General features: G+C 33.2%; 1 protein-coding gene across 1 annotated transcript in view; it reads left to right on the top strand.

The window, feature by feature from the left end:
* Positions 1-17,093, top strand: part of LOC105618395 (hemicentin-2-like) — a 131,729-nt gene that overhangs the window by 102,511 nt on the left and 12,125 nt on the right. The window contains exons 7-11 of the mRNA XM_012199938.1: positions 8,494-8,638; positions 10,912-11,042; positions 13,055-13,214; positions 14,617-14,916; positions 15,146-15,445. Coding sequence (XP_012055328.1) covers positions 8,494-8,638; positions 10,912-11,042; positions 13,055-13,214; positions 14,617-14,916; positions 15,146-15,445 — 1,036 coding nt within the window. The remainder of the gene's footprint in view (positions 1-8,493; positions 8,639-10,911; positions 11,043-13,054; positions 13,215-14,616; positions 14,917-15,145; positions 15,446-17,093) is intronic.

Genomic DNA, 17,093 nt, shown 5'->3' with positions numbered 1-17,093 from the left:
ATACTTTCTTGCATGTATTTTGTCGAAGGTCTCTAATTTCGAAAAATATCAACATAGTCTGTGTAAATTAAATATTTTTATTTTACAAAAAAATGTCAAAAGTGACCCTTTATTCCCTAGTCTATCCTAATTTTCAAGAAATGTTTTGAAAAGAACTTTACTATTAGAAAGTTAACCGGTCTACCGGGGCCGAGAAAAGCCCACAAAATCGTGCGTCTCCGTATATCCAAGAGGTGGAGGGGGAGGAGAAGGAGGAGGGGTGCATGCTTCTTCTTCGATCGTTTCCCGCGAAATCACTAGCATTAACGCCGGTATCGGTATTTGCATCGTTGCCATTAAAGCACCCCCTCTGACACGCCATGGCGCAATTACCGGATAGCGCGGCGATGCTTTCGTGATCTCTCGCTCTCACTCCGTTTCACTGCTATTCATTGCCTCGTCTTGCACAGGGAGAGAGACAGCTCCTTCGTCTCTCTTGCTCTTTGATCCCCTCACTCCAGACGACGCGGAAACTTCTCCGTTATACGTACTCGAACTCCGGCGTACCATCGATCTACGCCCTTCCTGCGTTTCCGCGATGAAACTCTTCCTGAAACGTGATTCTTTGACTCGCCGCGCTTTCCTCCCTCTTCTCTGCCAAACTGCGTTTCGAATCTCGATATACACGCCGCTCGTGTCGGGGGCGGTATATAAGTTTTAGAGTGTTCCATTTCAGACTGTAAACGCATGTAATTGAATCGGTCATTTCACAAAGGTTCGAATCGACTCGCTTCACAAGCGGACAAAAGAAATTAATCTTTCTTGTAAAATAGTACGGTGCTAAAATATGCATATTGGAGATATGTTTAAAACATCTTTTGGCTTTCGCCAATTTAATTGCAATATGTCTTGATAATGTTTATATTACAGAAATTATTTTATAAATATAATATATAATACTTTTTTATATTTTTTAATATATGCAATCAAATAATTCGTGATCATCATTTTTTGCTTTATTTTCACTTCAATTAATTACACAAGTCGAACGATGATGAATGCGAATTCGAAACGGTGCAATGGACATTAAGTAATCTTTGACTTAAGAGCAGGACGAAGTTATCTAATATAGACAGTATAGTTATAGTACATATGTAACTACGAAGCAATGGATACTATCCATCATTTGACGACTTGTCAATAGTTCTATGACAGATCTGAATGGAGAGATATATGTATAGTAGTCATAATAGAGCAACACGAACGCACGATCATATTTTCCTATTAGTTTATCATTTTATTGCTCTTCTAATCTTTTCACGATTGAGTTTTCAGCACGTTACTACGTAAAATACTCTCAGATTTTACATTAATCACATTATTTCTATAACTTTAAATTAATCATTTCATTAAAAATTTAGAAAAATGTTTTTACTTGATTTAATCAACTTTGGGCTTCTATTAAAAGAATAAACAAATTTCAATTATTATTTTTAAATTGTTTATAAAATTGTACACAAAATTATTTATAAAATAAAAATTAAAACTTACTTAAATATAATTACTTTTGAATTATCTCGTAAATATTTCGTATCAGAATAAAATTTTAATTTATTATTAAAATATACAATTAAGTTAAAAGCATCACCTTTTGCCTGGGTCATTTCGCGCACGATGATGAAATTGCCATCGTAATTGAACTCTAAAGTGTCGATTTATCATTGTATATTGAACGCTTTTATCAGAAAATCATTCTAGAATGCAATTCGTCGAATGAAATCGAAACAAGCACTAGAAAGTTAACTGTATCTACTCCAATTGTTCTCCTCTGTCATTGTCTTATCCATGATTCTTTGGAAAAATTCACATCAATTTTTACGTATTATTTGAACGTTGCTCTACATTGACAAATAACAGTTTTTGTCCTTATTGAATTCCGAGATAATTTGCTCGATTTTAAAGCCATAATGAAAAGTGCAAATTGTTCCGATTGTTGAGATCTGTAATAAATTATGAAAAAATACTAAAGAGATACACGATTTCTACGCGCGGAAATTTCACGTAACGTCATTCTCTCGCTAGTTATTTCATGCATAATCGAGACGCAGTAAAACCTTCCGAATGAAAAATGAGTGCGGGTATACGAGAGCTCCAGTTACGCTGCGGCTCATACACGTGGATTTTGCAATAACGATTCGCCGATTCGATCGGTGTCGCGCGACCGGCCATGATCGACGATGATCCGCTAGTGGCGGAGATCCAAAGAGCTGATATTTTCCGCCGCAAAATAACGATCACGTTGTTGGCTGGTGCCGGGTAGGCGGCATCCAGTTCTGACACGTTCGCGCTATCTCGCGTTATACGTCATAATATCGCGGTGTCGAATGAAGTTCGGTACCGGTAGACATATCGAGGAACACAGCGAACGCAGGGAAAGAGAGAAAGACAGAGAGAGAAAGAGAAGAGAGAAAAGAGGAGAGAGAGAGAGAGAGAGAGAGAGAGAGAGAGAGAACGAGAAGAGAGGAGTGAGGCAAGAGAGGCAAAAGCGAGAGGGAGGTTGCAGTGAGGATGGAAGAGAGGGTGAATTGTGGACAGTACAGTTGGCAGTGGGTGATTCGACTTTGCCGATTTATGACCGCCGCGCGAATTTCGAGCCAATTTCGTTCTGGACTTCACGTACGTACAATGCGGTTCAAAAGTTTCGATCTTTTCTGCCTCAATGCGTCGCTCATCGAGAGTGTCGTATCTTCTGACGGAAGATATCGACTAGAACATACTAGGAATTGCAAAACTGCAAGTACGTCGTGTATGGATTTAGTTGTTATAAATTTGAGATAGGTGTATTGATGCTCTTTTCTTTTTTTTAAACGCGTTTTTGTGCTGCGCTTTTATTACAGCCTATGTTCTGGGGAAAATGCCTGAAATGTTGCGTGTTTTTTCAAACGTATTAGCATGATTTGAATCGGGCTTTCGAGAAAACTAGAACGTAAATTTTAATATTTTTAATAATATGAGATGGCCATTCAGTTAACCGGCAACATTTTTATTACGTGCACGAAACCGTTATTTTTTTCCTTATTTATTCTAAAATGTAAAATTCTAAGTTCATATGTTGCATATGCTTGATACATTCACTAAATTTAGAACGATACATATTATTCCATTAAAACGACCGATATTAAAGAAAGATTAGTAGTAGAACGATCTGACAAATATAAACGTAAATGTAACCTGACATATATGCATATATCCGACACAAGTTGTACATTATATTTAAGTAATATTGTGAAATAAATGTAACTTGACATATACATATATCCGACACAAGTTGTACATTATATTTAAGTAATATTGTGAAATAGTAAATATTGTGAAAATATTGTGAAATATTGTAAAATAATAAAATTCTTGAATTTTGAGGAATTTAAAGTATGATGAATCGCGGAGATTTTTTTACAGGGAAAATATTTAAATAAATTTTTTTTTAAGTTAGAAATATTAAAAATAATTTAAAATGGATTTTCTTCGTCCTTTTTTGCGATAATTTTATAAATAATTTATTTTTATTTCCATAAAACTCGTATTTCAGAGCCAAAATCAGTATTTGAAAATTAAAAATAAAGAAATTTGCATAGCTATGAGATGTCAATATATGTATTTTTATTTACAACTAAAATTTCAAAGGTCTTATTTTTTAAACTTGGTTATGAACATAAAATCCTCCAAAAAATTGACATAAACATTCTATATCTATCAAAAAAATAATAAATTAAAATAATAAATTAAAAAATATTGTTGATAAATAATATTTATTTTTATAATAATTTTAATATTTTGTTAATTCTTTCTTATTTTTATTATCATCAATACTCTTTTGAAAGAATAAATTGAGAGTACTTTATATTTATATATTATAGTTAAAGCTATTGTATTAACTTTCAAAAATTTCTTTTTTAAAGTTTTATTTTGCGAAGTTGGGATTTTATTCAAGCATATTCTATATGCAACAAAATAAAGGCTCAAATTATAGATATCATCGAAAACATTACAAATATCTTATTTTATATTTCTTTCCTTTTACGTTTAAATTGAAATGGTGATGTCAGATCTCATTTTTTCAGATTTTAATATCTTTATACTAATCTAATTATACTGTTTACTCCATTCCTCAGGCAAAATGTTTCAACAAATCCCCGGTATATAAACATCAAATTTACACTATGCGCGATTCACAAATATTAAAATACGGAGTTAATTACGGACTGAACTTACTAATTAAATTTATCGCGACGCCACTCAATTCGGAGTTAATTCGTTCTATATACGCAATATTCAGTTAATGATCGAAAAATTTCATTCTGATATCATACGGTACAGTATATGATACAGTTAATAAAACTTATGGCTAATTAAGACGCAATAAACCGTCAAAAAATGAACAATTAAAATTCAGTATTGCCCGAGTATAAATCCGCGGAATACTACACGTATTATTAATAAACGATTGACACACCAGAGCTTTTCAGTTACTTGAATTACTCGATCCGGCGGATCAAGTGCTATTTCGCTTTTAATCTGCGAAAATACGGGCAAATTATGCATAAATTTGGAAAAAATTTATCATGGAAAATACATTCGAATCCATTGAAAAAATAATTATCACCTGTAAATCGTCTAATGAAACAATATATAGCAATTCATAGCGCTTCGATTTCTGTTGAAATAGATAAGAAATAGATAAATCAAGTGAGAGAAAAATAGTTCGGTTGCGATACGTTAATAGCGAGAATTAATTAACCTTACAAGCTGGTATTTGCTAATTGCTAATTGCTAAAGGATCATGTTTGATGTCTCTTGATACTTATTGCTTAATACGATGATATATCAAATGGCGTATCATCATCTTACTCACTGAAGTTCCATCACGCGATTGGTAGCAAAGTGATTGCATGTACATTCATAATGTACCACATAAGTCGCAAAAAATGAGCGTCTTATTCATTACTGTCATGAGATATTTAATGTAGTGAAAATATAAATATTTGTCAAATTGTTTTTTACATTTTAAGTGGATTTCAATAAATATGTATTATCGAACATTTTGTATTTTATGGACTTTTTAACATCACATAAACTAAATAATAATTTCGTCAAATTGAGAATGTTTCGGAAATATAACAAAAAGATATCATTACTTGTAACTTAAATCCACAAATATGCTATAATTTAATTGATATTTACATAATAAATATATTTGTAATATAAAAGAAAGGATTCAAACTGCTATGCATAATTCATCTTTTTTTTTAATGTGAAAATTTTTATAGTTTATTAATTATTTTATCTAAAAAGAATTGTTATAAGAAATTTAATTCATTTCTAAAATAAAATATATTTTTGCTTTGATCAAAGAAGCAATTATATATTAATTATATATTAATTAATATATAATTTGTTACTACTTTTTCAATTTTCGCTTCAAAGAAGTAAAACTACATAATTTCAATAAATTAGGAAAATACTGAAAACGATTAAAAGCCACAAAAAAACATGGTAAACCGATATTTTTGTTTTTCAATTGGTTAAAATCATACAATTTTATTTCTTTCGTGAAATGTAAAATTGAAAAAACGATAATGATAAATTAAATTTTATAAATATTTACCGATTAAAATATAAATTTTATGTGTGCTCATCAAATCAGCGCTGATTATTGAAAATAAATATTAATTTCAAAAATTGATAACTGATCGATAAAAGATGTCTGGATGGTATCTATATAAATGTAAAAAGCGTAATTAAATGTCAAGGCGCATAAATTCTATACAATATTATCTAATCTCGAATGACATATAATTTGAAAACTATTATATTCTCCAGAGATGTTTGTATTGTTTTCATTCCTGATTTAATCTTAGAACGCTATCGTAAATTTTACGTATGTATATGTGAGCGAGGTCAGAGAGCGCTAAGCTATGCTTTCAGTGGTCATTAGAAGGTCTAATCTACCATGCTAAAAGCTAGGATAAGCAGAAACAAGCTTTCAAAAATTCTATCCATTATACATACTAGTTTGGATTTCATAGTGATAGTATTAGTATTATAACGGAAAGCTTGATAAGTGATTTAAATTTGTAAGCAATTTTATGTGTTATTATATATTTTTTTAAGTATCATGAGAAAACACACACAACTGGACTACATACTCTGTATCAGTTCAACACTGACAGTATACTTATTCTTTTTAAATTAATAATTAAGTTATTGTTTGTAAAAATCTATATTATAAATACTTTATCATTAAAAATGTTAAAAAAATTTATGTTTTACATTAATTAAGAGGCCTATTTTTTAATACAATATTAAAATTTATCGGTAACAATACTATAACAATAGCGTTCTAATTAATTCTCCAAATATTAAAATATTATTATTGGCATTATTAAAATATTATTAAGTATTATAAATGTAGCTAAGTACACCACGCTTTGCAAGATGTAATGGATTCTTATACACGTAAATAGAACGATGTCGCGCATCAAAGGAATGATCGTATACATGTTTGATAATTACATGTTTTCTGACGAGACACCTATCCCACGTACATTTGCGTAAATACAGTAGCCGGTTTCGTGCACGTTAAAGTTACGCTCGCGGTAAGGGTGAAATACTCACGTGAAAGCCAGATCCTATTACACCACCCGCAAAGGTGGGTGATAAACGCCTCTTGGACTGACTCGTCCGGTCATTAAGACTTATCGCTGGATTAACGCTTGGCTTATAAGTCCTTACCTCAAACGCATGCTGCATCGCGCGAGTACGAGAATAATTATACCTACTAGAACTGTATCCTTCCGAAGACCGAAGCTATCTTTTTAACGAAATTAGAACTATGCATAATTTAAAATTAATAATTGAAATTGTAAAAAGGTATTTAGAATAGTTTATTTCAATGCAATATGATTATTTCTTTCTACGTGGCGTGTTAAAATGCACGTATCATGTTTTTGCATTTATCATATGCGATACCTGTCTTTGACACTAATTAGCAACGAAACTTTAATGAAGCGCCTGCAAATTAATTCTCGTAACAATGTACGAAATATTCAATAAAATGCAATAGCTGGCAATGAGTGGATATAACTGTTGTACTGTAGATTGTTCATTTATTGTTATTCCGATTAACGAATGAATAGTATTTTGATATTAAGTATTACCCAATATTACAGTATGCATGATTTAATTATTCGTACTTGTGTACGATGCCCACTTTAATAGGCTGTGCTGCAAAAAATATCGGAAAAGCAATTAACGGATACGATATAAGGCACATTAAAAATGTGTAATACATAATTATGATTTTAGTATCGAATATGAGAGTAATTTTTCATAAATCCGATATTAAATCCGAGAGATTAAAAAATTTATATTAAATTAACAATTTTTAATTTGACTTTGTCTTAAGAGATTTAAATTGCTATATTAGCTTAAAAATCCATATTTAACATTTAAATGATTTTGAGAAAATGGATATTAAAATTTCTAAAACGAACAGATTCGCGGTTCAGATTTGCGCACAATAATTTCGATTTTGAATAATAAAATCACTTGAGCTGAATAGTTTTTAATTTTGAATATTGCGCAATTGTATCTTCCAATTCCTATATAAATTGTAACGTTTCAAGCGCTCTAAAATCGGAATAAAGTTTAATTAATTATAGACATCTATCTTTTTTGCGGTATATCTGTACAAAAAATTTATTAAATATTTCTTCTTTTTAATCCATAATAGGAACATTTTATATATTTTTTATGCTAAAAGAACATATAAGTTCTTGAGACACGCTAAAAATTTTTATAATTAGTTTTAAAAGAAGTTTTACAATTTTGAACTATATAAAAAATTACGACACTTTTGAATTTTGTATAAATATAATACGATAATTAGGAAAAACAAACACTATATGAACAAAATTGTAAAAAATAGGTTTGTGAAACATTAAACGTTCAAATCGTTATATTATTTAAAATTAGGAAAATGTTCTAAAGTCACCAAACGTTCTAGTTCTGAATTAATCGATGATACACTATTAAATTTATAATGTCAAATTATATATAACTCAATAAGTTATTTTTAATCATTCCTATATAGATCACTACTGCTTCTATTCGATATGTCATTAATTTAACTAAAACAATTGAGTTAAACAATTTAATTCAAGAAAATGTAATGTGAATTTGACTTAAATTCAGTTTATTTACTAAATGTATAATATAGTGTATAATAATGTTATATATACTAAATGTATAATAATGTTTAATATAAACGTTGTTTACTTAAAACTAACTACCAATTGAACTGATTTACATTTTGAATACAAATTAAAAATAACAAAATGTTATTTTGTAATTTGAGCTTGAATTACTATTGATTCTTTGATGCTTAATAATGTAAATAAAATTGTTAATAATTATGCTAATAATAATAAAAGGAAAATTGTGATTCTGTTGCAGGTGTCGCAGGATGGTAACATGACGAGCTCCATCCTGACGTTTCAGCCTACTCTATTACATCATGATAAAGTTATCACATGTAGAGCTGAAAATCCTAAAGTCCAACGTGGTATAGCAGAAGACACGTGGAAATTAAACGTTTTTTGTAAGTATGCTGACCCACAACAAATAGGTACAAGATAAAATTACACGAGATCAACGAGGTTGAGAAACGTTCTGTCGATTTTCACTTAGAAATATCATAAAGAAAATAATATTCATCGACTATATAGATTATCTATACGATATCTTGTCTTATACGTTATCTCTAATACACATCAATAACGTAATATATTTTGTTATTCCAAAGACAACATATGCATGTTACAATATGCATAATTGGAATAATTACGATCTATTGTACATATGATATTGGTACACGTATAAAATAAAAAATTAAACGAGGATAATATCAGATCACAAACTGTTGGCTGAGGTAGACCACGAGTTTACATACTAGTAATGGCAACACGATATGCTCTGCAGAATCAGCACTATTATCACTGATATCATTATTCATTAACACATCATCATCAATATTATGCAAGTGAACCAACAATATTCGATTTGTATTAAAGGATAATAACGCGCGACTGGCCGTTTCGCCATTTTATACTTACTACGCGAATAAAAAAATATTCCTTGGCGTACAATAAATAATATATATATTATAATTATGTACAATAATTCTCACTTTTATTTTTATATGATCATAAAGGTGAATACTAAGTTAGGAATAAAATTATACGCGTACTATAAACTTTTCTCTTTATCCTCGAAATTTCGCTTTAATCCTCCGGAGGTGATACCAAAATCTGTAATACAATTACTGACGCTGAAAAACCCATTTAATTTATGTTAATTAAAAAGCATAATTAATTTGAAGAAACAAAAAATGAATACTAAGTATATTTTAATAAAAATAATCCAAATCCAGACACAACATAAAGAACACTGAATTGTTTGACATGTTTGGATAAAAGATTTATAATTTAATGTCCAATAGATCTTAGCTCCGAAGTGTTACGAATCTTTTTCTTTTATAAGAAAGATGTAATTAGAGTGGGTAAATACAGAATGAGAATACAAACATTTCGAGAGTTAAATAGGAATTGTCGCGCATTAAACGCGCGCATCACCGCGTAAAAACAAGTTGGCGGTAATTTATCAAAGCCATAAACTCATAAGCGAGCCATAGTGTGGGTGTTGCTTCTCTGTACAATCGACACATCGGAAAATCCGCGTGCACGGCATACGTCAACGCGTGCACGTGTGCATAACGGCACGGCCGGGTGACCGTGTAGCACCACGCGTACGTTGTCCATGTTTGTGTACGTATATCGAACACGGTAAACGGGTTAAAAGCCTGGCAGGCCGAAACAAGACCGTCGATATAGATTACGTTCGCGCAAACGCGAATGTAATCACAATAACGAGACGTCAACGACGAGGCCAAAATGGAACGTCCGGCGCGGCGCAACGGTGGCTGACCAGCGCGACCCGATTTATTTGCCCGCCGCGACATCTCCACGCTCGCAAATTTGAAAGCTCGATGTGAGACAAGTCCGTTTCGTTTCGAATGAGACGGAGCCTCATAAAAGATGATTATGTCATAACTCTCGCAACGAATTCCATTCAGCGAATTTGGATATTGAGATTGAAGACAGATACTTTTGTATGCTCTAATAATAATGATAAGAAAGTATTTAATTGAGATAAATTTATACTTGTAATGTTTACAGATTCTGTTTACTTTGATTATTTTCTTCATTAAGAGAAAAGTGTGTTTGTGAACTACAATTATACATATAGTAAAATAATTATGGTTAAGAGCTCTATTTTTATAGTTATTACTGCTATAATAAAATAATAATGTTAATAACAGTAAATGTATTTTTTATATATACCATAGAACCATAAATATAATTATTATTACTAACACTATAGTTATAATAAAATAAAAGTTCCCAACCATATATTTTTATGATTATTTTATTATAATCATGCAATTATACATATATACCAAACATTTTTCTCTTAGTATTTGGCTTTATTCAAGCTTCAGTCTCTGCAATTAAAATGAGTGCTTGTATAGATATCGAGTTGTGTCTTTACTTACTTATATTTATGCTTTACTTCTGCAATATTTATTAAGTTTTCTGTAAATTACAAATACTACAATAAAATAAATAATGAATGAATAACGAACGATTGTTTCTGAATCTTTCAAAATTGCGCATGGGATATGCAATATAACTGAAACTAATTTTTATAATTGATAATTTTTAATAATTGATAAGATAATTTATCTTGAAAACGTGCTTGTTATGGAAATTGAGCAAGACTCGTGGAATAATCACGGACATTTTCTACTTACAGTTGTCCCAATTTTGCATCTGCAACTCGGCTCGAACATGAACCCAGATGACATCGAGGAGGGTGATGATGTATACTTTGAATGTAAAGTTCATGCGAATCCGGGTGCCTACAAAGTCGTGTGGAAACACAATGTAAGTCAAAAGATTGTTGGGTATACCAAATACGAAATATGAGATATGAAATGCAAAAGCTCTCTGTTGCGAGTATATCCGTATTCGTGTACACGATTGTTAAAAATTTTAAGCTCAGCAATGCAAAAAAAGCCGATACCGAAACTTTACCGTAGGACGGAATCGGATAAAAACGCATTATTCGAATTGGGTAAAAAGCCCAGGTTTGAGTTTGAACAATGACCTCCGGATTCTCGCGAGTGATATATTTACGCTTGAATAGTTCCTAAAACTGTTGGCTCAGAGTAATGGCTATTGCAGCCGAAACCGACAAATAGGAAACAAACTTTCTGCATGCCTCTAAAACCCCTCTTCTCCTATCCTCCTCTAAATATTACCCAACTTGCGAAATAACGCAAATATAATACAATTACGCAAAAGAGTATCTTTTGATGTAATCTTAAGTGTATATATAAAATTAGCTCATCTTTTACCTTAATTAAATTTTCATTTACATAGTAGACGTGCTGTTTTACTAACTGTTTCGCGACTGTTTACTTAAAGTTACCGCAACATTTTCTGAATAGAATACACAGTAATAAATTTCATTTCAATAAATTTTATCTTAGATGTATTGCTGTTTTCTTTAACATGTAGCACGGAAAGCTTGATCTTCAACATTGTTCGAAGACCGCCTTCGAAGGTGTATTGCAGCCGAGAACATTAAGCGGTATACCGATATAAATGGCAGTATAATAGTCCTTCGCTCTGCTGACGCCGTTTTTACGTCGACGTTATATTCACAGATCTCATTACGCGTCGTTTCTCCCCGCTTTTCGCCGACAATGTCTATTCACGTTTCGCATCCTTTCTACCTCCACGCTGACGTCATTATGTATTGTTTAATATAATACGTTATATTATGGCACGGTGTCCATAAATGCTTTGTAAATACGAAATGTCCAACTTTACCGACGTCGTCGTTGGCATAGCAGTTAATTAACTTGATATTAATAAAATCCCATTTAATTAAGTAAAATCCCATTCCCGCGTTGTCCTGAGTGAAGCCCATCTATTGTAAGATTATTCTCACCTCAAATGTGAATTTCACATCTGGATAAAGTAAAATAAATCATTCTGTGCTCCGTGAAATCCGTCTCTTTATTGCGAGTTTGAAAATCGGTTAATTAAAAAGATGTTTTTGTAGTTCTACGATATCAATTAAAAATATTTGTCAAAAAATCAGCTAAGAAAACGAATATATCTATATTAACTAAAAAATTTTAATTCTGAATATATCCTGAAATCCATTGCAAAAAACAAATAATTCGATTCATGCAGCGGAATGATCATATTTTGCTGTAGTTTTGGATAAATTTTAAAACGAATAAATAAGTTTAAATAAACTTTTATACGAATATTTATGAGAATGTGTCATGTCTCTTGTAGAAGGTATTATGATTTCTTTGAAAACTTTAAGAACGCAAAAAAATTTGTTTTAACGAAATGAGCACAAAATTTTTTTTGCAGATTTTGAGAGTGCATGAATAGCACATTATTATATAATTTAATTTATTCATTAAGATTTGATTAAATAAGGGGAAGGAGAACAGCTAGGCAGAACGTATGAAATTAAATTAGTTTGCTTTTGATGATTGATAGAATAATCTTCGAATTAATCAATAAGAAATTTAATTTAATTCTATGCTAGAAAGAAATTTAATTTAATGCTAGTTTTTCATTAAATTTGCAAATAAATACTGCAAAACGCGAATTTATATAAAAATCGAGGCAAACAAAAAAATAAATAACTTTTAAACCAGTAAGAGAATTGTGTTTACACAATTTTACACAGATACTTAGATATAACAATAAAACAATTTATGAAATTATATTTATATCTTTGGTAATGCTTTGTGACACATACATCCTTTTCAATAATGATAATGATTACCATCCATGTAGAATGGAAAGATTAGCCAAGAGATAAGACGACAGCACTTCGATCTAATCGCGAATGCGCATTGTTCCAGGGAAACGTGATTCAGAATAACGCGAAGAACGGCGTGATAGTCCAGCAATACGATTTGGCTCTTAGAGAAGTAAATCGGTCCCAGGCCGGAAATTACACCTGCGTTGCTAGCAATGTCGAAGGCGATGGTTATAGCAATATTGTGGAGCTTAAGATCATGTGTAAGTATTCTCTGCTATCATTGATATTATACATGCAATATGAAATATCCGTCCATAGCAAAAATACAGATAAAAATGCATGCCGACGCGACCCGTTGCAACGTTTGCACGAAAAAGGAATTTCGTTTTGAGCACAACTTCTAAATCTTCCCTCCGACGCTACTCGACCTCTTTTTGCTGAAAATAACGTTTCTGCCTCTTCGCTCGCTCTTTATAAAGCTCAGCCTCGATTACTCCGTTTTCCGCCCGAAATCTTCGTAATTATTTTGCTCGTCAAAGCGGTGTTCAACGTCGCAAATATTTCAACGTAATACGATGTAAACGACACAGCTACATAACCGATGACTGGCATTTAAATAGCGATGTTATTAGGCACCTTCGAAGTGGCTTTTGGAGAAAATCGCGAGAATCTAGCCTCATAATTGGTCACCGAGCTTATGAGAAATTTCAGGGATTTTATTCGTGAATAAAAATCAAGTCAAATATCAAGATGTCGGCATGATTATTCATTAAAAACACGTTGAAACGGAAACATAGGGATGAACGTGAGAGTGGAAGGGTAGTGGAAGAAAAATAGGATGATCTACAGCGAACCAACAAATTATTCCGAACCGGCAAACTCGGATTCCCCCATACCTCCCGTTCGACCTTCGTTTACTCATTCCGCCGCGAAAAATGGGGAAACTATTCAAGCGAGCGAGCGAATAATGCCCATCGATCTCCCCCTCAAAAAGCCGAGCGGTGGTCATCTCGCTTCGTGTGCCGCGTTTCTCTCGCACTTTTAATAAATGTGCGTAAACGCCTCGGTTCTCGATCTCCCATATCATATGCTGCGGTTCTCTCTGTCCACTGTATACACTGTAAGAATTGACTGTTTTGATTTATTAGTAGTAAATTTTTATGCTGAGATTATTCGCTAGCCATCATGATTTAGTATCTTGAATTTTGAGAAAATATTCGCTCACAAATACATTAAAGTCGAAAAAGCAAAAGAAATATACATTTGTCTTGATATCAAAAGGAAAGATAATTTCACTGAAGAAAAGTCTGATAATAGCTGCTAAATGTGTTTTGTTTAGCGTATTCATACAATGTTTAGTAAAGTTTACCAAATCTAATAATAGTAATAATAGTAATAACAATAATAAACTACGCGATTTATCGCATCTAACGATGTATCAAAACGCAAAGTGTAACTTGCAAATTGTATATAGCTTCTATGAAGAAAATATTCATGGAAAATATTCATGGAAGCTTTTTTCAGTATATAGAAGAATAAATATAATTTAAAGAAATACCGAATAAGTACATTTATTTTCAAAGTTTAGTTTCGATGATAAATTATTTATGAAAGCTGCACCACCAGGGTTGATTTAATAAAGTCTGTCCGCTTTTTTCTCAGACAAACCGATCTGTGTGCCGGATCAAAAGCGAATCTATGGAGTAGCGAGGCACGAAGACGCTCGAGTGATATGCAGGGTTGAGGCGTATCCACCACCAGAGAGTTTCCGTTGGACTTTTAACAATACCGAAGAGATGGAGGATGTGCCGCAGGCTCGTTACAAGAACTCAACCAGACATACCCAGAGTATCCTCACATACCGGCCGGTCACGGAAATGGACTACGGCACCGTGCTGTGCTGGGCGAGCAACACGGCCGGCCAACAGAAGAATGCCTGCATATTTCACATTATTCCTGCGGGTATGTACGCACGCGGCGTGTACCAGTAATGCCGTTCCGACCTCTCTCTGAGTCGCTAAGGATTTCCGTGAAAAGTTCCGGAGAAGCGTTTCTGCGAAATCTGCATGCCTAGCGTTTCGCAACGCCGCACCGGAAGCGTTGTCTGTTGCTAAATCAGTATCTCTCAAACAATTTTCATTGAAATAGAAGGGAAGGGAGAATTGTAAACAATGTTAATGGCGCGTTGCAGGCAAACCGGAAGCGCCATACAACTGCACGCTGACCAACCAGACCACCGAATCACTCTCGGTGGAATGCACCGCTGGTTTCGACGGTGGTCAGCCTCAACATTTCCTCCTTGAAGTGTTCGATCAGCACACGGGGGCCCTGCAGGCTAACGTCACATCCAGAGAGAATGCGGCTTTCACCGTACAGGGTTTGGAGCCGGGCAAGGTACTGAATATGATCCTGTACGCGGTTAACGCGAAGGGGAGAAGTGAACCGACGTTGCTGGAAGGTTTCACGCTTAAAGTCGCCGAAAAGCAGACTGGTAAGTTGTGCTAGAAATATTCGCTTCTTTTCCTTGCGGGATCCGTATATTAAAAGAGCGACTATATTGAAATATCTAAAAATTTAATTAGATACTGAATTTAGAGCTATATCTTAAAATGATGTGTTCGGTCATTAAAATAAATTATGTTGGAAACTCGTTTTATCTTTTTAGCAATTATAGGTTGAACGTTTTTAGATATTTCAGCAAAATTTCTTTCCATATAGAATTTTATGAAAATTGACAAAATATAAAATATCTTTCACGATTCATCACTTCACGAAAGAACATTTTTGCTATAAAGTATCGAAAATTTAGCTAGATACGGATTTAAAAATAATTTTATTAAATTATCAAAATAATTATGTAGAATCTCAACTGATTGTTTGAATATTAAATATTTAGCTGTACTTAAATATTTAGATACTTTAGCAAAATCGTTCTTTCCACGCTGGAATGACGAATTAATTAGATTACTCTGAAAACTTTTAACGTAAAAATACTAGCCTATTGTAGAATTCATAATAAGATAAATGATTAAAAAAATCTATACTCTGAAGTATGAGGGACAACGTGATCACATCGCTTGGATTCATAATTGACATTAGTCTGATCAAAATTAATAATGATTGACAACGTCGGAATTAGATAATCAGTCGTTTCAAGCCTAATGCTATTGATCGTATCCTGCATCAACGAAATAAGTAATTTGATAGGAATATATGGACAAATTACCAATGCAACGCCGCTCCATAAATTATGAGATTGGCCGAAGAACGTCGGGGCTAATCGAATTAGCGAATTAAATCGAACGGACCCGCGCGGATTGTCCGTGTAACGTTTTAATCCGCTCATCCGATCCGAATCCCCGAGTCGAACTCGGATATACCATCCGGTCGTTTCTCGCAGCTAAAGAGCACTTGGGCCATACGAAAGGTTTCACCGCGAAAATTGAGCATCTGGGTCGAGAAATTCAATCGGCGACATACATACCACACACCATACACAAACACACACACACACACACACACACACACACACACACACACACACACACACACACACACACATCCACGTGCGCACAATCATGGGTGGATATTACGCAAGTTATGTCCACATCACGTATGTGCGCCAGTGTATGTGAATTGTTCTACAGAACGACCGCTCGCCCGTCGTGAGTAGTAATCTATTCCGACGTTTTCCAATCCACTTACACGAAACGGCTTCGACCAAAAATTGGCAGCAGCTCTGGCGATGCGTAAAACGCGCCAGATTTACTCGTGCGCTCCTTCGAAACGCGAATGCCCCTTCGAAACTTGTGGCTCGTTTGAATCGATGCCCTGGCTTATTTTACTGATTCGATACAGCTTCGATAAGGAGGCAAGAAGATCTTGCGCTCTGATAAAGATGGAGAGAAATTCCATATTGCCGGAAGGAAAGATGGATAATATTTGTAAGATATAGGTATAGGTAGTCAGAGACAGGTATATCGTGAGTAATTACGAGAATTAATCTCAACGTCCACTTATAATTATGAAAGTAGGAAGGATATATCTATGAAAGTAATGTGAAACTTTCCGTTCCCGTGAGCGATATAATCGCTTCAACGAACGTCTCTGTGAAGGAGACGCACAGAATAACACGCTGA

This window comes from Atta cephalotes (assembly GCF_000143395.1).
Source record: "Atta cephalotes unplaced genomic scaffold scaffold00016, whole genome shotgun sequence".
Classification (NCBI taxonomy): Eukaryota; Metazoa; Arthropoda; class Insecta; order Hymenoptera; family Formicidae; genus Atta; species Atta cephalotes.
This window is presented reverse-complemented; position numbering and strand designations above follow the sequence as displayed.